The sequence below is a fragment of the Eumetopias jubatus genome, unplaced genomic scaffold, assembly GCF_037043125.1.
Source record: "Eumetopias jubatus isolate StellerSeaLion01/CBP00866 unplaced genomic scaffold, mEumJub1_p1.0 scaffold_12, whole genome shotgun sequence".
NCBI lineage: Eukaryota > Metazoa > Chordata > Mammalia > Carnivora > Otariidae > Eumetopias > Eumetopias jubatus.
Genome location: NW_028274818.1, coordinates 72,942,579 through 72,965,434, shown reverse-complemented (window position 1 = coordinate 72,965,434; position 22,856 = coordinate 72,942,579). Strand labels below are relative to the sequence as shown.

The window sequence follows — 22,856 nt, the reverse complement described above, 5'->3', positions numbered from 1 at the left end:
GACCTGAGGGAGCCAGAGGGCCGGGCCCACCGGTCTCCCGAGCTGGCCCTCCAGAGCCAGGCCCCATTCCTGGAGATGGGGGACTGCAGGACGCTGGGCTCCCTGTGCTCCGCAAGGATAGGAGAGGGCTGTAGCTGCCTCCCTTCCACCCCATTCCCTTCCTGCTGGCGGGGCAGGATGATCTGGGCGTGGTTAGGCCTCTTAGGGGACAGCTGAGCTGATGGCCTGGCCCCCACGTGACAAGTGTGCCCGCCATCCTCTTGGGCCACAGTCTCCGAAGCTTTGATCATGCTTTCCTGTCAGAGTGAGTTTTGATCATGTACGTCTCTAGGAATATGTTATGTACATTACAAAATAGGAAGAAAACCCCCCAAAATGTAAAGGATAAACAAATTCTAGTATTTTCTTCCCTCACCTCGGGGACCTTGTTCTTGGTTCTATTTTCTTCCTCATTTACTCACTAAGGGATAGTATTACTGCTTTTTCCCCCTTTAGCTGTAATCTGAGGTTGAAGACTTCTGGGCTTAAAAACGTGATAGTTAAAACCCTAACAGTGAAGATGGTGTTTTTTTCCCCCCGCCCCCGCCCGATTTTACCGAGATGTAAACACAGACCTCCCTGTAGAAGCTGAGGGAATGCAGTGCACTGCTGTCACTCAGCGTGTTGTGAAGTGATGACCACACCCCGTCTGGTGAGTGTCCATTGTCTCATGTAGATGCGGGCACAGAGAGGGAGTGTTTCCTTGTGGCCAGAGCTCTGGATTTACCCTCCGAACAGCTTCCGTGTTTATCATGTGGCCGTGCTTGCCGCGGTTGTCATGTTGTATCTTACAACCAGAAGTTTGTGCCTTTTGACTGCCTTCACTTTCCCCTTCCAGACCCCTCTAGAAGTGATAAAGGCTGAAGGTTTCAGAGCTGATTTCTAACCAGAGCTCTTGGAAATGGGGGATTATAGAAAGTAAAGCTCAGTTAAGGTCTTGTAAAGATGCAGTTTTTTCGGGGCGCCTGGGTGGCTCAGTCATTAAACATCTGCCTTCGGCTCAGGTCATGATCCCAGGGTCCTGGGATTGAGCCCCGCATCGGGCTCCCTGCTCCACTGGGAGCCTGCTTCTCCCTCCCCCGCTTCCCCTGCTTTGTGTTCCTGCTCTCGTTATCTGTCTCTCTGTTGAATAAATAAATAAAACCTTAAAAAAAAAAAGCAGTTTTTTCTACCAGAGGACGTGTGATAATCACCTTCTATACTAGGCTCAACCAAGACTGTCATAGGCTTTCTTTCTTTTTTTTTTTTTTTTAAGACTTTTATTTATTTGCCAGAGGGAGAGCACAAGCAGGGGGAGTGGCAGGCGGAGGCGCCCCCTTTTTTTTCTTTTAAGATTTTATTTATTTGACAGAGACACAGTGAGAGAGGCAACACAAGCAGGGGGAGTGGGAGAGGGAGAAGCAGGCTCCCCACCTAGCAGGGAGCCCGATGCGGGGCCCGATGGATCATGACCTGAGCCGAAGGCAGACGCCTGATGGCTGAGCCACCCAGGCGCCCCAGTCATAGATTTTCAAAATAGGGGAAAGCGTGCATAAGTAAATGTTTATCATACAGTGTTATATATCTGCTATAAAAGAATTAGGAAGTACAGGGAAACACAAAGAAAGCCAGAACTGCTCATAATCCCGTCACCCAGAGATAGCATGTTTTAACACCCTGACGAGGGTCCTCCTGGTTTAACAGATATTTTAAGTCCGAGTAGAGTCCCATTATACAGAATGTTTTGTATTACGCTTTTTTTCCTTTTAACGATGTCCTGTGCACCCCCTTCCATGTTAATACGTACACTTGGATGGAACGGTCATATAAATGGGGGAGTGGTATTCCACTCTAGATGTGTTCCCCCTTCACTAATTCCTGATTTTACGTTCTTCCTAGTTCTCACGATACTAAATGCTGCTGGGAAAATCCTAAATGTTAGCGTATGTCTTTAATTCTTTCTTAAGGTTAAATCCCTAGCTGGGTCAAAGGGGTGTGCACGTTTACTGTTTCCCCTCCAGAGCACTGAGCTCCAGTGGTCCAGCCCTCAGACCCCGGAGTGCGTGGTTGAAGCTTTTAAAATGGAAAGTTTATTGTCTTTTCCACTTTCAAAGTAAGTGTGCTCGTGGTAGTAAATTTAGAGAATATAGAGGATTAGGAAGATGGGGAAAATCCCCCTATCCTACTGCTTAGAAATAATATTAACAGTTTGGGCACACTTTCTTCTAGTGTTATACATATTTTTGTCTGTCTTGTTTTGCTGCTGTTGTAATATAGGTACAGTGTTGTATCATGGTCCTTTTTTTAATCTTTTATTTTTAAAATACTTTTTCTAGTCTTCTTGAGATACAATTGACATATAACATTATATAAGTAAGGTGTACAACAATGATTTGAATTTAGTATACGTTGTGAAATGAATACCACAATAAGGTTTTTTTTTTTTTAAGATTTTATTTTATTTTATTTATTTGACAGGGAGAGACAGCGAGAGAGGGAACACAAACAGGGGGAATGGGAGAGGGAGAAGCAGGCCTCCCTCAGAGCAGGGAGCCCGATGCAGGGCTGGATCCCATGGCCCTGGGATCATGACCTGAGCTGAAGGCAGACGCTTAACGACTGAGCCACCCAGGCGCCCCTACAGTAAGTTTAGTCAACACCCATCACCTCTCATAGTTACAAAGTTTTTCCTTTTTAAAGAGCTTTTTTTTTAAAAAAGATTTTATTTATTTATTTGACAGAGCGAGACAGTCAGAGAGGGAACACAAGCAGGGGGAGCGGGAGAGGGAGAAGCAGTCTCTCCACTGAGCAGGGAGCCCGATGCAGGACTCGATCCCAGGATCCTGGGATCATGACCTGAGCCAAAGGCAGATGCTTAATGACTGAGCCACCCAGGTGCCCCTTTTTAAAGAGCTTCTTAAACAATGATTGGGTAACTTCCTTGTGCCTTTCCATGAACCTGTAAAAGTGTATCAACAAGTAAACTCTGAAAAATATTTTAAAATATAAAACTTCTCTTAAATCCTCAATAGTAATGGTATTATAGGGAAATTTTCCTATAACTTATGAATGTGAACAGGCACACCTCATTTTATTGTGCTTCACTTTATTGCATTTCACAGATACTGCGTTTTTTACAGATGGAAGGTTTGTAGAGACCTTGTATCGAGCAAGTCTACAAGTGCCATTTTTCCAACAGCATTCACTCACTTTGTGTCTCTGTGTCACATTTTGGTAATTCTTGCAACAGTTCAAACTTTTTCATTATTGTCTTTTTTTTTTAAAGATTTTATTTATTCATTTGAGAGAGAGGGCAGAGAGAGCACATGAACAGGGGGAAGGGCAGAGGGAAAGGGAGATGCAGAAGCAGACTCCCTACCTAGCAGAGAGCCCAATGCATCTCGATCCCAGAGGGATCACGACCTGAGCCAAGGCACGAGCCTAACCCACTGAGCCACTCAGGCGCCTCTGTTGTCGTATTTGTTACGGTGATCTGTGATCAGTGATTATGACTTGCTGAAAAGTCAGATGGTAGCATTTTTTAGCAATAAAGTTTATCTTTTTCAAGTAAGCTCTATGCTGAACATGGGGCTTGAACTCATGACCCTGAGTTCATGCTCTACTGACTGAGCCAGCCAGGTGCCCCCATAAAGTATTTTATTTCTTTAAGGTATCTACATTGTTTTCTTAGACATAATGCTGTGGCACACTTAATAAGACCATGGTATAGTGTAGATATAACTTTTATATGCACTGGCAAACCAAAAACCTTCCTTTGGCCTGTGTTATTGTGGTACTTTATTGTGGGGGGATCTGGAGCTGAGCCTGCAGTGTCTGAGGCCTGTACAGTGCATGTTGTTTTCATGATTTAAAAACACGTATGAAAGTAATATAACTTACAGGCTTAAACAAAGCCAAACAATAACAGAGGATAATTAATCAAAAATCTAGAAATAAGCATTAAAAAACCTCTAAGTTTTCTTACATCGCCTCCTCCCCCCAGAGTGTTAACAGCTGTGAATAGATTTCTCCATGAATGGAATCCTGCTACATAAATGGGATCCATCTACTTCTGCAGTGTGTTTTTAAATGTTAGCAAAATATCACAAACTTATTTTCACATGCGTACAGAGAAACCTGCCTCATTCTTCCTGATCCAGTACTTGATAGTAGCAATGCGCCATAATTTGAATAATTTCACACAGAAATGAGTGCACTAGTTTCTTGCTTTTAACAATTTACCATAAAGTTGGTGGGCTTAAAACACAGAAATTTATTTTCTCACAGTTCTGGACGCCAGAATTCCAGAACCAAGTCATCAGCGGGGCCACAGTACCTCCAGAGGCTTTGGGAGGAATGCTTGCGTTTGGCTTTGAGCTCCTGTTGGCTCCTGGTGTTTCTGGCTTCTAGATGCATCCCTCCAATCTCTGCCTCTCTCTTCTCATGCCATTTCCCCCACGTGTCCGTGTCGTCTTCTCTTCCTCATGAGGACACTTTATACCTTTGATACCATAAAGACGTATCATGGTCCTTTCAAAAACTTGGTTCTACCAATTATTTGTAAGCGCCAGCATTAAGGTAATAACATGGCTGCCTCTGCCCACATTCACAAGGTCTCCAGGTTTTCATTATTGCAGATACGTTCTACTGAAAACCTGCATCACAAAAGCTTTCTCTGTTACTTGGAGTTATTTCTTTAGGAGAGAGTCACAGAAGTGGAGTTAACTGTGCAGAAGACTATAGGTACATTTTAGGGCTTTGGGTAAAAATGACCAGACTCATCTTCAGAAGGATGGTGCTCTGGTGGTGGTTATGATTTTTAAAGGCTGCTTCTCTAGTGCATCTGTTGTCTCCAGTTTTCTCTGGTGGAGAGAAGTGAGGCGGGCCTGCCCAGGTGGGAAGGGTGAAGGCTGGGCTGTGGCCCCAGTGGCCTGCAGTGTGCCCTTCCCCAGCTGGAGCCCATGACCGCCGATCCCGGAAGGATCTGCCTGCGGGGCGTGGGGCCCGAGAGCTGCTGCAGCCACCAGGTGGCTGGAATCCTGCCACTGAACCCCTCCCCAGCGCCCCCCCCATCCTAAAGGACAGTGAGGGCCCTTACAGGCCCTCCCCTCTTTCTGGCGCAGATGTGGGGTTGTGGAGGGCCCGGGGCGCTGAGACCCCCGTGCATGTCCTAGCTGGGGTCTAGAGCCCACGTGAGGGAACAAGAGTGAGTGCCTTACAGGGGAAGTGCCCAGCTCCTGAACTTCCATGAACTTTCACAGGGAGTCAGAGTGGACACAAGAGACCACAGTGGAGCCACAGCCCGGATGCTGGCCAAGCAGTATGGACACATGAAGATCGTGGGGTTGATAGACGCTCACTCGCCTTCTCTGCCCAAGAACCTCTATCGGAGCCCAGGTACCTGCTCCTGTGCTGCTGGGTCCTCTGCTAGGGTCCTGCTGCCAGCTCCCACCGGCCCTGCTGAAGTGTGGCTCCTGCGGCCTCGCCAGGGCGCCCCTGCCTTCCCCGTGACTCCACGGTGCAGTCAGGGTTGAGGCTAGCTGGTCTGACAGGACAGAGATCCGTCAGTGTGGAGTGGGACCAGCCAGGCTGAAGGTGTGCCCGGGATGCTGGCGGAGGCCACGGAGAGGTGGGCGCGCAGCCTCCCAGACGGGACTGCTTACAGCTGTTGTTTCTTGACTTGGCTTAGGGTGCCCATTGCCATATGAAATATTTTAATTTTGTATAGTCACATTCATCAGTCTTTTATTGCTTTTAGATTTGGGGTCACAGAAGATCTTTCCCTGTTTCCTGGTTGTACAAGAATTCGCCCATTTTCTTCTGGTACTTACATGGTTTCATTTTTTATGTTTAGATCTCTGATCCTTTGTACTTTATTTTGTCATGCGTGGTGTGAGGTGTGGTGTTCTCAGATGGCTTCCCCATTGTCCTGGCTTCATTAAACTATATAACAGTCCATCTTTGACCTAGTGATCTGAGAGGCTGTCTTTGTCAGTATTCTGAATTTCCACCCGTGCCCAGGTCTGTTTCTGGACTTGCTATTCTGTTCCCCGGGTCTGTCTGTCCACACACCAGACCCACACTGTTGTCAGCTTGCAGAGGCTTTTTGTAGTACGTTGGACTGTCTGGTCAGCCAGTCCCCCTGCAGCTTTCCCTTTTCAGTGTTCCCTAGTATTGCTCGTGTATTTTTCTGTGTAAACTTGAACATCAGCTTGTCTAGCTGCTTGGAAACAGCGTGTTATTGAGACTGTGGCAGATTTATAAATCAACTACCCCTTTATGCTTTTGAGTCGTCCTCTGTAACAAGGGATGTCTTTTGTTCAAGTGTACTCCTGTGTCTACAGGAGGGTGTAAAATTTTTCCTCCGAGACATTGTGCATATAACTTTTTTTCTTCCTAAGTGTCTGACTTTCTTTGTTGCTGTTGTAAATGGGGTTTCACTGCCTTCACGTCCTCTGCCTATTGTGTGTGAGTGTGAAAGCTGTTGGTGTCTGCTTTCCAGTTTCATTTTATTTATTTGACAGAGAGAGAAAGAGAGAGCAGGAGCACAAGCAGGGGGAGTGGGAGAGGGAGAAGCAGGCTTCCTGTGGAGCAGGGAGCCCGATGCGGGGCTCGATCCCAGGACCCTGGGATCATGACCTGAGCCGAAAGCAGACGCTTAACTGACTGAGCCCCCCAGGCGCCGCTGCTTGCCAGTTTTATATTCTGCTGTTCTACTGAATTCTTTCATTGCTTGAATTTATTGAGTTTCCAGGGTTTTCCAGGTATGCTACCAGACAGTCTGCCCAGAGATAGATTTACTGCTTCTTTCTGACTTGTGTACCTCTGATTTCTTTCATTTAGTTGCATTGGCTAATACTTCTCGTAAGGGGTTGAATGTGTTGGGGAGAGTGGGCATACACCTCGTCCTAACCTTAGTGGAAATGCCACCTTAGGTGAGATGCTGGCTTTAAGGGTAAGGTGTACATGTCTTCTATCATGTTAAGAAAGTATCTGGCATTTTTCTGTATTCATGACTGTTTTTTACAGGAATAAGTGTAGAATTTTGTCAAAGGCTTTTTCAGCATCTACAAAGACAATTGTTAATTTTCTCTTTAGATCTACTAATAGAGTATATTAGTGAATTTCCTAATAATGAACCAACTTTATGTTGTTGGTATAAATCCGATGTGGTGTATTATTTTCTTAAAGTGATGTTGGATTCTGTTTGCCAGTATTTTATTCAGTGTTTCTGTATGGCTATTCATTTATAAATGATACTGGTTTGTGATTCTGTTTTATCGGGTGTAGGCATCAGTGTATCTCATACAGAGAATTTGAGTTTTCTTTCTTTTTTTGTGCTCTGGAACAATTTATACAGCATGGATGCCCTGTGATTTTTGAAGGTTTGGCAGGATTCTGTGAAACCATCTGGACCTGGTCTTTCTTTGTGGTACGTGTTTCTGTTTCTTTCATAGAAATTGGTCTGCTTATGCTTTCTCATGTTTCATGGGGGCCAGGTATGGTAAACTGCATTTTCCTAGGAAATCCTTTTCTCCAGGATTTCAACTTCAACTCTCATAGAGGTGTGCAGAACCATTTCTCTGTCTCCTTCTAAAAAGTTCCAGTGGTTATTTTCCTGTGTCGTTGCAGTCTCGCCCGCCTCCCGACTCAACCCTCTCTCTCCCCTTTCTTGTTCAGTCTTTGGTGGTTTTCTCATTTTTCCTGCAGTACTGCTTTTCCACTCAAATGTCTTCTGCCTTGAGCACCTCGTGACTGGGTCTTCATTTAAAAAAATTTGACCTTTATTTTGTTTTTTGTTTTTTAGCGGTTTACAAGCTTCTCAGAGATCATCACTTGCATTCTTTTTTTTTTTTTAAGATTTTATTTATTTGACAGAGAGAGACACAGCGAGAGAGGGAACACAAGCAGGGAGAGTGGGAGAGGGAGAAGCAGGCTTTCCGTGGAGCAGGGAGCCCGATGCGGGGCTCGATCCCAGGACCCTGGGATCACCTGAGCCGAAGGCAGACGCTTAACAACTGAGCCACCCAGGCGCCCCCCCCTTCCTTTTTTTTTTTTTTTTTTTTAAGATTCTATTTTTAAGTTATCTCTGCGCCGAACATGGGGCTCGGACTCACAACTCCGAGGTCAAGAGTTGCCTGCTCCACCGACTGAGCCAGCCAGGTGCCCTATTGACCTTTGTTTTCTCTTTCCTGAGTTCCATTTTCCTTTCTCACCATTGCGAGTGTGTGCCTGTGTCTTTCTGTTTTCTGTTTTGGATTTCTGAACCAGGATGCTTTTTCCACTCCTCCACCCTTGTTTAAGGACGTATCCGTGCAGAGTGTCGTGTTAGCTTTCTTCTACCTTCTACCTCTACCTCTTCTACCTCTTTCGGAGGGAGGGGCGTCTTTACTCGCCGTGGTGTTTTGCCCCCGGTTCCTGTGTCCTCTTTGGAGTAGCTGTGTGTGGAGAGGGCTGGAGCTCCGGGGCTCAGCAGCCTGGCTGGTGTGAGCGTCCTGCTTCAGGACTCCCTCCCCAGGGTCTCCAGGGGAGTCCTTGATAGATGGGTTTTTGGGGGTTGCTTTTGTTTTGGGAGGGGGATATAGCGAGGCCGGGGCGTGTGTGTCCTTGCTGTTTTTGTCTTGCCCGATCCTGGAGTTCCCCCACTTGCTTTCCTGTCCACTTCTCAGTTTCCACAAGGTGTCGGCCAGGAGTGGGGCTGTTCTGCTCCCTCATATCCCGTGTGCATTTTTAAGTTGCTTCTCTGGGGCTGTGCTTTCCTCTGCCAGGACGATTTTTCTGCCACAGGATGGACTCTTTCTGGGGACAGCACGGCACTTCTGTCGCCTTGTCTCTCTTCGGGTGTGGCTTTCTTCGGGACCTGCTCACTCCCTGCGGAGACTAGGTGTGCATGAGCAAGAAGTCTCTCTGCGAGAAGAGAAATGGACGTGGCTTCTCTCCATAGGAGCAAGGAACAGGGCAGTTGGGGTGCTGTCATCCCACTTCTGGGGAAGGGGTAGGATTCGTGTGGCTCTGTCTGTTGCCCTTGCTGACTTGTCAGGTTCGAGAGGATGTGCGGGGAGGTTCAGATTCACAGAGCTGCCTTTGCATCAGTTACCCCTCTTCCCTTGTCCTTTTCTTTTTTTTTTAATGAAAAAAATTTTTTTAAGTTTTTATTTATTTATTTGACAGACTCAGTGAGAAGGGGAGTGGGGGAGGGAGAAGCAGACTCCCCACTGAGCACGGAGCCCGATGCGGGGCTCGATCCCAGGACCCCGGGGTCATGACCTGAGCCGGAGGCAGACGCTTAACGACTGAGCCCCCCAGGTGCCCCTGTCCTTTTATTCTTTAGGACTCCTCCATTTTCTGCCTGGGCGGGACCACAGTCTCCTCCTGATGGTGTAGATCCTGGACCGCATGGGAGCGAGCTGAGTGGGGAAGAGGGTGACTGGCCCGGGGTCACTGGTTTGGAACCTGCCTCAATAACGCCCTCATTCGCAGGTAGTCACTGACCTGAGCTCTCCATTCACACCAGTCCACGGCCTGGCTCCCTTCCCAGGCCCGGGATCATTGGTGACGGACACCAGCTCTCAAGGGGGCAGTGGGCTGAGGGGCTCCTTCAGCATCTGAGCCCCAGTGTATCAGCCCGAGAATGAGGTCTTATCAGATGGGAGCCTTATACAAATATGGTCATGAATGTTGCCTTCCAGGTATGATGAAATAAGGAAAACTGGGAAAAGCTATAGGATGATAAGGGCTGTGACCGTGTCAAGCTCTCAAACCGTGACAGGTGGCATGCAGAGTGTTTCCCCAGACCTGGCACACACCTGGCACGTGCCCCTTGTTTCGCAAGACGTGCAGGTGGAGAAGAGACAGTTGACAGAAGTTGTGACTGATATTGTCTATGTCTATGAAGAGATGGATCTTCTTTACCATAATCTCAACTTGGAACAAAATTTATTTCTGGTTTTAAGTATATATTGCTATAAAAAATTCTGGAACCCAAAGAGCAGAATAAGAATTAAGACTCCCCCATCATGATGAACTTTTTCAGTTGAGACTCATGTTTAGCAGGCTTGCTTTCTCCCCAGATCTCCCCGTGGCCCCTCTGAGCAGTGGACTGGCCTATTATTTCTAGTGATGTCCTGGGAAACAGTTTTTTTTTTTTTTTTTTTTAATCTCCTTAATGTGAGAAAACCAATTATGATGACTTTATTCCCACGTATTATGAGGGTTACTAAATTAGTCCATCACTGAACAAAATGTCTTAATTCTGGTGTTTGACCCACAGACAAATTTGAAGATCTAAGCTCTTCAGATGAATCCTGCCCTGTTCCCCAGAGACAGAGGCCCTGTCGGAAGAAGGGCCTCAGCATCCATGAGGGGCCTCGAGCCTTGGCAAGGATCACAGCCATCGGACTTGGAGGCAAGATGCAGCGGCCTTGCTGTGGTGAGTGCCCCCATGTCCTGCTGGCTCTTCGGCTCTGCCTCCCCAACAGTTCTTAGCCTTCTGAAATGTGGGCCCTGGGGGGCACTGCAGCTTAGACTCGGAATTGATTAGAGGGATAAAAGACATTGATCACTGGCTAGCTTCTGGGTTCATCCTTTAATTTTCCTTTCCATGGGTTATGTTACAAATAGAATTTTCTCTCCAGCGGTGGAAATACAGCAAAGCTGGGATTTCATTTATCATGTGGTAGGTCAGCTAGTGCAGAGAAAATGTTTAAGTCTGGTCCCTGCCCACTTCACCAGCTGGAGGTGGATGTGTCTCTGGGCAGGCTGTTGCTCTCTCTTCTCAAAGTGCTAGATTGGAGAATTGTCAGATCATATACTTTGTGGGCCAGAATCAGAATGAGTTTACTCTCCCATTGTCAGCGCCTCATGGTGAATGCAGGGGGCGCTGACACTCTTGCTCTGGCCCTGACCAAGTGCTCAGTCTCGGGTGTGAGTTACATCTTTGACGTCTTGTCACCCATCAGTGGCCGGGCCAATCCTGCTGGTCCAGCAAGGTGGGTGGATGGGTCCATCTCGTGAGCCAGTACCCCTGGGCTTAGAAACCAACTTTCCCAGTCAGTGGAGATCATGCTTCCGTCAAGAATATATAAGTTGCTCCATTGCCTCCCATGACCCTTGGAAGGAGTCTTAGTGCTGGGTTGGGAGCTCCAGGCCCACCTTTTCCCATCAGCCACAGAGGGGTGGGCTGACTGGGCCACTGGGGAAGCTGCCCCCAGCTGTGGTCAGGCTGCTGCTAGGTGAGAGCAGCATGCTCTGGGGCATGTGGCTGGTGCTTCTCTTGTGAGGAGTCCCTGCTACCCGTCCCACCTGAGGTATGGTGGGCGCACACCGGAAGATGGGTCTTACCCAGGGTGGGGGGGGTTATTAACTTGTGTTGCTCTACAACACATGCTTTTTAAAATGGAATTTGTTCGAGTTCCCAAAATAATCTGGCCGAAGCCCATTTATACAGAAATCTTTTTATGCACCCACACAGGCAGAGAAACATTCACCAAAGAATGATGCTCGTTGTCCCTTAGTTGTGCTATTTCATAATTTTGGTTTTCCTCTTATACCTTCTGATATTTAAATTCTCTATATGTGTGTATATTGTTTGCCAATGATGAAAAAACATTTTCTTGCAGGCAGATGCATTCAGAGGTTATGTAACTTGGTGTTACTGCTGTTAATCTTTAGCCTGGGGCCTCTTGCCTCCCTGCTCAGCCAGATCTGTTTAGCTGGGGCTGACTGACCCGAGGAGCAGCACCCCTAGATGTGTGTGTTGAAAAGTCACAGGGAGCATGAAAGCTGGTGTGTGTGAGATTTTGTTCCCAGCTACGAGGACCACTTAGTGGTCTGGTTTTCCTTCGCCTCAGGAACCTGTGAACACAGCTAACCGTTTCCTGCTTTGTCCACTCGGCAAAGCGGCACATGGTGTGATGGAAGGGGCGCCAGGCTGGACTGGGTGCTGGTCCCCATCCAGGTGCTCTTGCTGTGGGACACAGACTGGTCCCCATGCCCCTCAGAATCTTTCTTCACCTGCAGACCGCGCAGTTGGAGCCGATGGGGGTAGTGGCCAGCTAGATAGCAGTTTTCTTTCTGCTTGCCTGAATCCTGGGCCTTCCCTCATGCCCAGATTCGTCTGGGGTGGTTGAATTTGGAAGGAGGAACTCTATCCCTTTTGTGCTCACGTGGGTGTTATGTCCCCCATTCTGTCCACAGAGCAGGTGCCTCTGCCGGGCTACGTCACCTTCAACAGCAGTGATGAGAACCCTCTGGAAGGGGGGGGCCTCTGCTACAGGGACGTCACCTCCCCGATCAATGAGCGGGATGTGGAGAGCAGCAGCGGCAGCAGTCGGGGTGTGTGGGGGGCCCTGTGGGGAGTCCCCGTGCATCACCCCTCTACCCACCCAGCGGGGGCACGGAACTGTGGCAGGTCCAGCCAGTGGAGAACGAGGGGGTGAAGGGTACCGCAGGGCCTGGCTTTTGTGAGGACCACGAATGTGGCTCGGACACGGGGGAGGTGCAGCTTCTGGCCCGGTGTGTCCCGGTGCAGGATCTGCGGGAGTCGTTCCTAACCAGGGAAGCTCCTTGACTGGCAAGCCCTCGGGGAAATGTCCGTTCTATTACATGTACCATTTGTTCGGGAGCTGTTGACAAGAGTGTCCGCTGGGCCAGGCACTGCTCTAGATCGACGCTTGGATTTAACAGTGAACAAAACGGGCCAAGCTCTTGTCCACGTGCTAGGGCAGGAGGGCTTGGGCCAGCATCAGAGGAGACAGTGAGCTGTTTCAGGAGTTGGATGCAGTGGGTGTGGGGCTCTGGGGAGGCCCTGCAAGGGAGACCTGTGGTCAGCTGCCCTTGTCTTGACTGTTGTCAGAAGAGCACGCCTTCGGCACCAACCTGGGGGTCGGGAGGTGCAGCAGCAGCAGTGAGGGCCTGACAAGAGCCCCGGGAGTCAGCAGTGAGGCCTCTCTGGAGAGCAACGAGGTGAAGCTTCTCCTTTCTTGATCTCCCACCTCCCTCCCCTTTCTTTCTGTTGTGGGGGCTGCCTCCTCCGAGAGGGCGAGTCTGGTGACAAGGACTTCGTGCACGTCAGACACACAGTGTCCTTGGCTGCCCTCCGTGAGCAGCGACCACTGTGAAAGTCACCAAGGAAGCCTGTGTGTGGCCGGTGGGGGGGTTTCCCAGCTACAGTTTTGGGTCAGAGGGCAGAGTGGATGCAGCTCCGTTAGCTGTGAGCCCCGTAGTGTTAACTTCAAGCACACTTCTTGCCACAGGATTCAGATCATGCCTGTAAAAGTTCGGTTCGCAAGCAAACTAAAAGTTATATGAAGACCAAGAATCGTTACAGCAACAGCGAGAGCCAGTGGCCTCCCAGCACTGGGACTTCGGGGGCAGCCTCTTCCCCAGGATCGTTGCCCCAGACCGAGAGGTCCCGCCATTCAGGACCTCAGGTAAGGCCATCTGTGAAGCAGGCACGTAGACCTCTTGTGCTCCGTGAGGCCCGCACTGTGTACTCAGGATGGGCCAGGCACTGTGGAGAGCAGAGTGTGGTGATGGTTTTCCCTCAAATGATCTGGGAAGCTAGGCTGAGAGGAGTCCTATGGGCTCCAAGTGCCAGTCGTAGGGTTTCTGTTCCATCCCTTTCCGTGGGAGGGATCTGTCTCTCCCCTTAGTTTCCATACTTTACTCAGCCTCCCTGAGCCTGGGGCGGAGAAAAACAGGACCAGTCTTATGGAGCTGCTTTCAGAAGTCTGTGACAAGATGCATATGAAGCAGAGCTAAAGTGGTGCTTAAGGAAATTTGCCATCTCTGTCGTCCTCATTGTGGGTCACTCTGGCTCACCAGCTTCTTAGGGGTGATGGGTCCGGCACAGCAGCTCAACTGTTTATTGACTTCTCCTGCCCTCTGTAGGCGTTAGTACAAAGATGAAAGAGAGAAGTACATTTTTGCCATTTATTAAAGTCACAGCTCTGCTATTCACTAAAAGCCTACAGTTTTGCTGGCTTCTCCTTGTGGCCCCTCCAGAGAGCTCTCTCGAGGGCCTATGTTTCCAGGCTCAGTGAACAGCTACACCTTTCAACTCCTTAAATACATGTTCGAGGGGGAGTGGATGGTGGTGGTGGTGGGATCTTAGGCTGTTTCAGAAAGTAGGTTAAGGCAAATGGCAGAGTAACGACCTTTGAAAATTTGCTTTTCCTTGTTAAAGGCAATAAACTGGCAGAAGTGGTCAGAATAATTTTTTTCAAAACTCTCTGAATCAAGCAAAAGCTTGGAGCAACCTGGAAATGTTCATTCAAGAGAAGTGGCTGAATCCCAAAACTGCAAGCTCTGTAGCACTTCAACTCGCGTTAGTCCCATCTGCACTCCCCAGTGCCAGGGTATCTGTGACAGCCAGTGCAGGGGCTCTTTAGTGCTTCATTCTCAAATAACTGGCATGATGGGATGCATCTGATGACTCCCTAGGAGGCCATGCTTACAAAACTGTGTTTGAGTTGACTGAGAGCCTGTCTACCCAGTATAACAATGTGTGTTGAAAATAATTACAGGTGTATGTTTTAACTTTGCAGCTGCCTGAGGTGTTGGATAATAGTTGGGGCAAATAAGATTAACCACAAAAGCTGAAAAGGAAAAACTGGGGAATGCGATGTCCATAGGAGGTTTGTAAAGCTCTGACATATTCCTGGGAATCTGGGAGGCCACACACTTGCTCAAGGCTGTGTTGTGTGGATGGTCAGGAAAGAAGTGAGAATATATCTGATGGCCTTGAGGCTCTAGCAAGGAGGAAGTAAAGGCTAAGATAGGACTGTCATCTGCCTGGCTGAGTGTTGAAGATATGCCCCAGCCAAGCCTACAGAGCTATGCAGCAAAGAGGGGGAGACTGACTGGTCTCTGGTGTTTACGGAAATCTGTCCAGTCCTTAGCTGACCACTAAGCTAGCTGAGGAGAGACTTCTGTGGCCACATGGGAGAAAGAACACAGACTTTATCAAAAAGGCACTAAACAAATAACTTCTACAACAAGCAGCAGCAACAAGCTGTGGAGAGGGAGGAGAATTCAATCTCCAGAGCCACCACATTTAAGATGTCGAATTTGAGGGGCACCTGGCTGGATTGTTTGGTGGAACATGTGACTCTTGATCTTGGGGTTGTAAGTTCAAGCCCCCTGTTGGGTGTATAGATTACTTAAAATCTTGGATATGTCCAAATTTCATCAAAAAGACAAGATGTGCAAAGAAGGAAGTATGGCTCATAGGCCATAAAAAGTCAACAGAAGCAGTGCCTGAGGATGGCCACTCTGGGACTTAACTGGACGAAGACTCTAGATCAGCTTTTTCAAATACGTCCAGTGAGCTCAAGAAAACCTATCTAGATACAGAGATTATCAATAAAGTGATAGAAATAAAAACAAACCAAACAGAGATTCTGTAGGTGAAAAGTACAATGACTGAAATGAATGTTTCACAAGAGGGCTCCACAGCAGACTGGAGCATGTGGAAGGCCCCACAAACCTGATGTTGATCAATTGAGATTATCCCGTCTGAGAAGAGAATGAAGAATGAACAGAAACCCCTGAGACCCCATTAAGCAGCCAGCATATACATAATTGGTGTTCCAGAAGGAGAGGAGGTAGGAAAGAGCACAAAAAAGTGTTTAAGAAAATAGCCAAACCTTCCTACATTTGATCCAAGAAACCGTATGAACCCTAAGTAAGTTAAACTCGGGTCCACAGCTAGACCTAAAGTAATGAAACTGTCCAAAAACAAAAGGCGAAGCTTGAAGGGAGCAAGAGAGAAGTGAGTCCTTTACACATAAGGAACCCTCCTAAGATTAACAGCTAATTTCCCATCAGAAACCATGGGACCTAGAGGACATTTGATGACCGAATCAGAGTAATGAGAGGAGGAAAACAAAACACCAAGAATGCTATATCCGAGCAAAAACTGTCTTTTCAAAGTGAAAGAAATTAAGACGGTTGCGCAGGTGCAGGTAAACAGACTCCAGGTTTGTTGCTAGCAGACCCGCCCTCCAAGAAGCACTAACACCGTCCAGGCTGAAGTGCAGACAAATGGGCTGAGGCCCTCCGGACCCATCTACTCCGCCTGAGGGCACAGGGAGGGGGCTGGAGCCCTTGGCGCCCGCAGCACCATCCCACTGGGGGGGGGGGTTCGGGGACTGACAGCACCAAGGAACGCACGCCTGGCAGGAAGGGCCCTGCGTTGCCGCAGTGCCTTTGTAGGTCCCCACCCGCCCTCTGACCCGCCCTGGCTCCTCTGCCCTCCAGGACCTCGCCGCGCTGCTGGAGCAGATTGGGTGTCTGAAGTACCTGCAGGTGTTCGAGGAGCAGGACGTGGACCTCCGCATCTTCCTGACCCTCACTGAGAGCGACCTGAAGGAAATTGGCATCACGTGAGTGCAGAGGGGCCCTTGGTTTCCACTGAGCCTGAAGGGGCCAGCTTAGCTTGCAACGTCCCAAGGCTGCGGTGGAACGAGCCACCCTGTCCAGAAGTCCGCTCGCTCCCTGCAGCCAGCTGGCCTCTCCAGCCCCCCAGGCTGGCCCGGCTGTCCACCTGAGAGCTTCCCAAGGTGGTGGGAGGCCATTCACAGCCTGGCCCTGGCTGGCCTGGGCTCCCTGTTGAGTGAAATCAGCAACAACCAGGCAGGGGAGGCAACCAAGCAGGGGAGGCCAGCCCCAACTGGGGTCACTGCTTGGAACCCTTTGTTTCTGTCATCTGTCCCGGGATCCTGGGGGTCACTCTCCCCCTTCCAAGCTGGGACCTTGCCTAGGGGACCGTCTTGGTGGAAGGATAGTCCGTGGCACCTCTGCACACCCCGCCGATCTGTGTACTTCTCTCAAATTCACCCCTGCAGGCTGTTTGGGCCAAAGAGGAAGATGACCTCGGCCATTGCTCGATGGCACAGCAGCGCCCATCCCCCCAGCGATGCCCTGGAGCTGGCCTATGCTGACCGGCTCGAAGCCGAGATGCAGGAGCTCGCCATCCAGCTGCACAAAGTAGGTGGGGAGCAGGGGAGGGGCCGTGCAAGAGAGGGGTTGTGGAGACACGGCTGCAGCGAAGGACGAGGAGAGCGAGCAGTGGGGACAAGTACCCAGGGTCAGCAGGGGAAGCAGCTGGGACAGGCGATGGGACAGCAAGGGCAGAAAGCGGCACTGTTCCTGTGCCCGAGGGGAGATGCACAGGCAGGAGCGCAGACAGACCCAGAAGATAAAGGGGGAGGGCGGAGAATGAGCAGCCGGCTCGGACTCCACCACGCTTGGGCAGAGGCGGCTCCATCTGGAGATGGGCGTCCCCATCCTCCTGCCCAGGGGACGGCAGAGAGAGCGAGCCGGGGTCGGGGGCACCCGGCCTCGCATACCCCTGGCTCACTTAGCCACGCGGGCTCCTGCGTCTCGCACGGCAGCGCTGTGAGGAGGTGGAGGCCATGCGAGGCCAGGTGTCGCAGGAGCAGGGGCTACGCGCCGTGCTGGAGAGCTGCCTCCTGGAGCAGGACGGCGCCCGGAAGGACGTGCACGCCCAGCTGCAGGAGACCCGGGCCCTCGCCCGGGACGCTGCTCTCATCCTGGACCAGCTGCGGTGAGTGGGCATCTGAGCTGCCCCCAGGCCCAGGCCAGACCCTGAGTCACCGATGCCTCCAGATTCAACCAAGGGCTTGTTGGTAGGGTCTCTTGGGGTCACTCACTGTCGTCCTCCATTTTGTTCTGGGTCTGTCTGCAGAGCAGACCGAGGCAGCAAACAGGGCCCCGAGAATCTGCACACTACGTGCAACTCATCCTCTGCCCGGGTCTCAGGCCTCCAGAGCTTGCCGTGAAGGCGGAGCCCCACCTGACACTCAGGGAGGTGGGGGTGTCTGCCGCCCCGCAGGGGCGAGAAAAGGCACTCTTGCCAGGCCTCTCCCTCACCAGCACTTGGCCTTGTGTCTGGCAGAGCCTGTCAAGCTGAGCTGTCAGCCAGAGTGAAGCAGGAGGTGTCTACCCGAGGGTCCCCCCTGGGCACAGCCCTCCCCACAGCTGGTAAGAACAGTGTTCTGGCTCCAGATTACACAGATGCTGCCCTGGGCCCAGTGTTAGCACCTGTTCCAGCAGTCACCACACTGACACTCCATCCCTCCTCTACACCATCCCAGGCTCCAGAGTGAGGGCACCCTGTCACCCCCATTTCCTCCCCATGGTGGGAGGCAAGAGCCCTCAGGCCCTGGCCAACTGTGCTATCCAGGATCTGCAGTGACTTCTGCAGCCTACAGCTGGGGCTGCCCCAGGGCAAGACCTCACTGTAGGCCAGGGACCCTCACACTTTCATTCCTGGGGCTGGACCCTGACAGTGCTTTGGAGAAACAGGTGGGAGAACATATTTTGGTATAACGAGGTCACGCAGGAACCAACAGCTGGGTGGGTCCCCTGGTCCCAGCAGCTCAAGACAAAGAGGCAGGAGCTGTGGTGACCACACAGACCCCAGGCCCACCTGGTTCTCTATCCCGCAGACTCCAACGGCTGGCCAGCCTCCCTGCAGGCCCTGAGCCTCCCTGAGCTGTCAGGAGCATTGGAGGATCGAGTCCAGGAAATGGGTGAGTCTCCAAGAGGGCAGCCAGTGGCCTCACCCCCAGCAGGGGCCAAAAGTGGGTGAACAGGGAGAGCCCTGCCCGGTTAGCTAGGACCCCTGGGTCAGCCCTGCCCTGGCCTACTACCCCCACCACCACGCGGTCCTAGGCATCCCCCCCGCCCCTTCTCACACTTGCAAAGCAGTAACTAACTGCTCCTGTCCTCAGGGCGAGTGCTATGCTCAGTGACCCAGAGCTTGGAGAAGCTGCAAGTGCTGAACGGGAAGGAGAACTGGCGGGAGCCTTAGCTGGGAGGGACGGTGAGTGTCCGCCAGCCCAGGTCCTGGGCTGGGAGAGCAGGGCGCCCTGGGCAGCAGTGAGCTCTCCCTTCAGTCTTCCCTTTCCCTTCTCAGAATCCGACGTTGGGTGACTGATCCACCCTGAAGCTGTGTGCCTGGAAGACAGGAGCACGGAGAGCAAGCGGCTGCAGCGGGCCAGAGGATCAGGCCCCCGGAGCAGCAAGCACGACAGGGCTGGAGCCGGGGCGAGGAGCGAGGCCCACACCAAGGCAGGACGAGGGCCTCTAGGCCAGAACCTGGGGGTGAGGCCCAGAGCGGGCAGGGCCACGGGGAGAGAGCGGGTCCCCGTACACCACAGGTGCCACACGGAGAGGACTGGGCACTTGGGCAGCGTATGTCATTGGCTGGAAAATAAAATGTAAGCTCTGCTGGTAAGGGGCTCCGTTCTGGTCCCACCACATGCAGTGCTGGCTGACAAACCAAAGCCAGGGGCAGGGCAGGCCGAGACCCCCACTTCAGTAAACCCACTGGGACCCAGGCCCCCTCAGGACAAAGACCACTGCGTGCAGAGCAGGGCAGACCGCCTGACCCCCTCCTGTGCTGCCGTCCCCTGCATCGAGGGCTGCCTTTGCCCCGAGCCCCATCGAGTCTACAGAAGCAATCTGAAGAGTGATGCACACCCCCAAGCCCCAAGGAAGTAAGAGAGGAACAAGGTACAGGTATTTTATTTACAGAATGAAGTGCCTATGCCCACACGTGCTGGCCACTTCATCGAGGCTCTAAGGTGGAACAGACACTCAGGCTGGGCCGGAGCACAGCTTTCCTTACCAGGCCAAGCAGGTGCTATGGAAACTTTGTTAGCTTCATTGAGGAGTCCTTCCGGACATAAGGCCAGTGGTGACCTTCCCGTCTGTGGTGGCTCTGTGGTTGTCATTCTGCACACTCGGCCTGCTTCCACACCATGTCCTGAAGCTGCCTGCAGCCTGTGCTGGGAATGCAGAAAGGGAGGCTTGCAAAGCAAAGCAAAGAGCAGTGAGCTCAGCCCCCGTGTGGCCAGAAGCCCCGGACCAGGCTTGGGGCCCAGAGAGGCCTGAAGCCGGCAGTCCCACAGCAACCACAGGGAGGCAGACACCACCTCCCCTTGGGACAGGAGGCCTGTATCAGCTCCACGCTGAATGGAGTCCCAGCACTCTTGCACGTGGCTCCCGCCCTTAAGTCCCTGGGTAGTGGGAGAAACCCCCCCCCACCACCACCACCACCCCCCCGGTGCACCCAGCCCCAGGCCTGTGGCTGGGACCAGAGAACACAGAGCAGCTGAGAATGGACTTTCCTGTCCTTTCTTTTTCAACAGCTCCAGCTTGGCCTCATGGCCCCAACTAACCTTAGGGACCAAGACCCAGTGGGGTAAAGGGGCTTCAAAGCCTCATTCCCAGTTCACACACCATAGAAAAAATTAAGGCTAACCACCACCAAAAGTGAGCCAGCTCTTCTCTCAGCCCTGAGGCCGGCTGGTGACAGGACTCAAGGCATGCTCCACAAGAATAAAACTGACTTCTCGATGGTCTTTGTGTGTCTACCTACCCACCTGAATGAATGGGGGATACCTCCACCCACCCGAGTCGCATGTGGAGAGTTTGCATCTTGGGGTAGGAGAAAATGTCCTGAGCCTGGAAAGCCAGGCCACCTACTGAGCAGGGCGGGCTCCCAGTAACCCAGCCACCACCCAGTAGCTGCTCAGGGTAGCGGAGAGGAGTTGTGAACACACACAGGAGGAGATAGTCTCCTAGGAGTTCAGGGCACAGAACCAGGGGAGGGTAAGAGACATGCCGCAAAGACAACCTCAGGAGGAAGACGGGAGGAGCTTCTCCAGCGCTTTCTTCTGCTTCTCAGTGGCAGCGGCCAAAGCCTCAGCTAGTTTCTCTTCGGGCATCATGTTGAGCACCTTGAGAGCGAAGAGCAGCTGGTACTTGGCGGTGCTGGTAAAGGCGTTACTCAGGAAGTTGGGAAAGCCACCGACTCGGTCCTTTTGGGTGTAAAGTGGGACTCGCACAAGCCCCAGCACCTGCACAGAGAGACCAGAGTGGGATCAGGCCCCCACACCAATGGTGCAGCCCTAGCAGGAGGAGCCTGTGAGCTGCTAGGCCAGGAGAAGGGCAGCCAGGTTGCCAAGGCTGTAATGCGAGACCCGAGCAGGGTCTGGTGAGGCAGAAGCCAGCCGTACCCTTGGAGCAGTGCAGCCCCTCTACTCTCCAGGCAAGTTTCAAAGCTGACCCCATGCACCCATGACCACCCTTTGCACTCTCAAGTCCCAGCTCCCATCCCCTGGCACAAAGCCCCTCAGTTCATACCCCATGCTCCCCCTTCCACAGGTGAATCCCAAACATCCCAAGTATGACTCCCAGCCCCTCCAGACTATAAAAACCCAGACCCTAAGAGCCTTCATCACCCCAACCCTGAGATCCCAGCCCATGAACCCACCCTAGTTTCCCACCTCCCCAGAAGGTACTACCCCATCCCATCCTCCCACCGATCCCACTCCCCGCTCCCAGGATTGGCAATGGCAGGCAGCAAGGCAGATGGAACACAGCCCCGAGGGAACCCCCAGCCCCGGGCCCCTCGCTCCCACACCTGCCCCCACTTCCCTCTCCCCACCCCGATGCTAAAGACAGCGACACCCCACCCAGCCCGGCCAGGGGACCCTCAGGGGGACGTGTTACCCATCGGTGCCTTCCACGGAGCCAGAGCCAAACCCTGGGGCGGGGGGCGGGGCCCGGGCGGCGGCCCCACCTCCAGGCCGTGGTCGCGCGAATGTACCGCGCTGATCTCCACGGCGTGCAGCTGCTCCAGCGTCAGCTGCCGTGCGTACAGGTGCGCCACGACGCGGTGCGGGCCCTCGGTCAGGTGCGAGCTCAAGTAGTCGGCCTCCGTGAGGCGCAGGCAGCCTAGGCCCAGGCCCAGCACCCGGTTCAGACCGTCCTCCAGAGACCAAAAGCGCCGGTCCACGAAGCCCCCGGGAAAACCCAGTAGCCCGTCGAAGCGCATCTGCATCTGCAAGGGAGGGCCGGGTCACGGCGCGCGGGGTGCGAGCGGCGCCCCGTCCCCCGCCCGCCCACCCACCCGCGTCCTCACCAGCACCGAGAAGCGCATGGGGATGCGGCCGAAAAGCTGCCCGGGGTTGGCGGCGTACAGCATGGCGTGGCACGAATGGCTCCAGCCCGGCCCCAGGCGCATAGCCTCCACCCGGCTGATCTGCTTCAGCTCCGGCACCGCCGCCGACATCTTGACACTGCCCCGCCGCGGCACGGGCACCGCTCCTTAAGTGCATGCGCGGGCCCGCCCCCGTCGGGCCCGGCCAATCCGAGGGCGGGCTCGCTCTTAGGTCCGCCCCTCCACCAATTGCCAACGCCCATCGGGGCCGAGCCCTTCCCGGCGCTCCGTCGCGTCGTTGAGGCGCAGAAGGGGCGTGTGCAAAAGGAGGGGGCTGCGCGCGCCCCCGCCCACGGCCCTCGAGAACCACGACGCCCAGGAGGCACCGCGCCCGGGCTGAGCTCTCCCGAACGAGCGGGGCCTCGGGGCCCTCGGGCGGGCGCTGCTTCCGGGCTGGGGGCTCCCGACTGCCCGCAACGAGTCCTGTGCCTTCCCCCAGTGCCTCCCTGGGAGCGCCGCCCCGCAGGCTTCACATTACCAGCCCCCGCCTCGCTCCCCGGCCGGCGCCTCCCCCAGGAGGGCTCCGCGGAGCCCCGCGACCGGAGGTTACGACCCTTCCCTGCACACGCGCCAGCCAAGCACTCCCATCTAAGGTCACTGACGGTCAGTCCGACTCCAGAAGAGCAAGGAAAGCAGGGCCCGGCAGAGCTCCGGCTGCCCCCACAGTCCGTGTCCACGCACAACCCCTGGGGCTCCTAGACCCATCGTGCTGGGGGAGGAAGTACCTTAAATCCGAGCCCAGCATCCCAAGTATCCTCCCAGTCAGACACAATGCCAGGTTCGGGGGGAGGAAATGGGGTCT

The 22,856-nt window shown here is 52.7% G+C and overlaps 2 protein-coding genes across 10 annotated transcripts in view; one reads left to right on the top strand and one right to left on the bottom strand.

The window, feature by feature from the left end:
* Window positions 1-20,411, top strand: part of ANKS3 (ankyrin repeat and sterile alpha motif domain containing 3) — a 32,917-nt gene extending 12,506 nt beyond the window's left edge. Inside the window, exons 6-17 of one of the 3 annotated variants that reach the window (XM_028117553.2) lie at window positions 5,280-5,415; window positions 10,289-10,447; window positions 12,214-12,351; window positions 12,872-12,981; window positions 13,272-13,448; window positions 16,279-16,403; window positions 16,866-17,007; window positions 17,415-17,587; window positions 17,939-18,024; window positions 18,492-18,575; window positions 18,777-18,868; window positions 18,962-20,411. In XM_028117553.2, coding sequence (XP_027973354.1) covers window positions 5,280-5,415; window positions 10,289-10,447; window positions 12,214-12,351; window positions 12,872-12,981; window positions 13,272-13,448; window positions 16,279-16,403; window positions 16,866-17,007; window positions 17,415-17,587; window positions 17,939-18,024; window positions 18,492-18,575; window positions 18,777-18,856 — 1,410 coding nt within the window. In that variant the 3' untranslated portion in view covers window positions 18,857-18,868; window positions 18,962-20,411. Of the gene's footprint in view, window positions 1-5,279; window positions 5,416-10,288; window positions 10,448-12,213; window positions 12,352-12,871; window positions 12,982-13,271; window positions 13,449-16,278; window positions 16,404-16,865; window positions 17,008-17,414; window positions 17,588-17,938; window positions 18,025-18,491; window positions 18,576-18,776; window positions 18,869-18,941 lie in introns of all 3 variants that reach the window. The other 2 variants (XM_028117552.2, XM_028117554.2) reach the window with 2 other exon arrangements.
* Window positions 2,498-22,489, bottom strand: NUDT16L1 (nudix hydrolase 16 like 1). 7 transcript variants are annotated; one of them, XM_088017324.1, is made up of 6 exons: window positions 21,977-22,172; window positions 21,635-21,895; window positions 20,687-20,909; window positions 19,676-19,835; window positions 16,321-16,383; window positions 2,498-4,519 (listed from the first exon to the last, which is right to left on the bottom strand). In XM_088017324.1, the coding sequence occupies exons 1-3, from the start codon at window positions 22,124-22,126 to the stop codon at window positions 20,688-20,690; spliced, it is 633 nt and encodes a 210-aa protein (XP_087873450.1). In that variant the 5' UTR covers window positions 22,127-22,172; the 3' UTR covers window positions 2,498-4,519; window positions 16,321-16,383; window positions 19,676-19,835; window position 20,687. The 7 variants fall into 7 exon arrangements, with proteins under 7 accessions (XP_087873450.1, XP_087873448.1, XP_027973421.1 ...); XM_088017322.1 differs by lacking the exon at window positions 2,498-4,519 and adding an exon at window positions 11,456-13,902; XM_028117620.2 differs by lacking the exon at window positions 2,498-4,519 and adding an exon at window positions 11,456-13,902 and having other exon boundaries at window positions 19,676-19,830.
* Window positions 22,490-22,856: the final 367 nt, after the last annotated feature.

Coding starts and splice junctions, on each gene's coding strand:
- NUDT16L1 (XM_088017324.1), bottom strand. CDS start 22,126: ATGTCGGCGGCGGTGCCGGAGCTGAAGCAGATCAGCCGGGTGGAGGCT. Junction 21,896..21,976: donor CCATGCGCTTCTCGGTGCTG/GTGAGGACGCGG, acceptor CCTCCCTTGCAG/ATGCAGATGCGCTTCGACGG. Junction 20,910..21,634: donor CGCGCGACCACGGCCTGGAG/GTGGGGCCGCCG, acceptor CTCTCTGTGCAG/GTGCTGGGGCTTGTGCGAGT.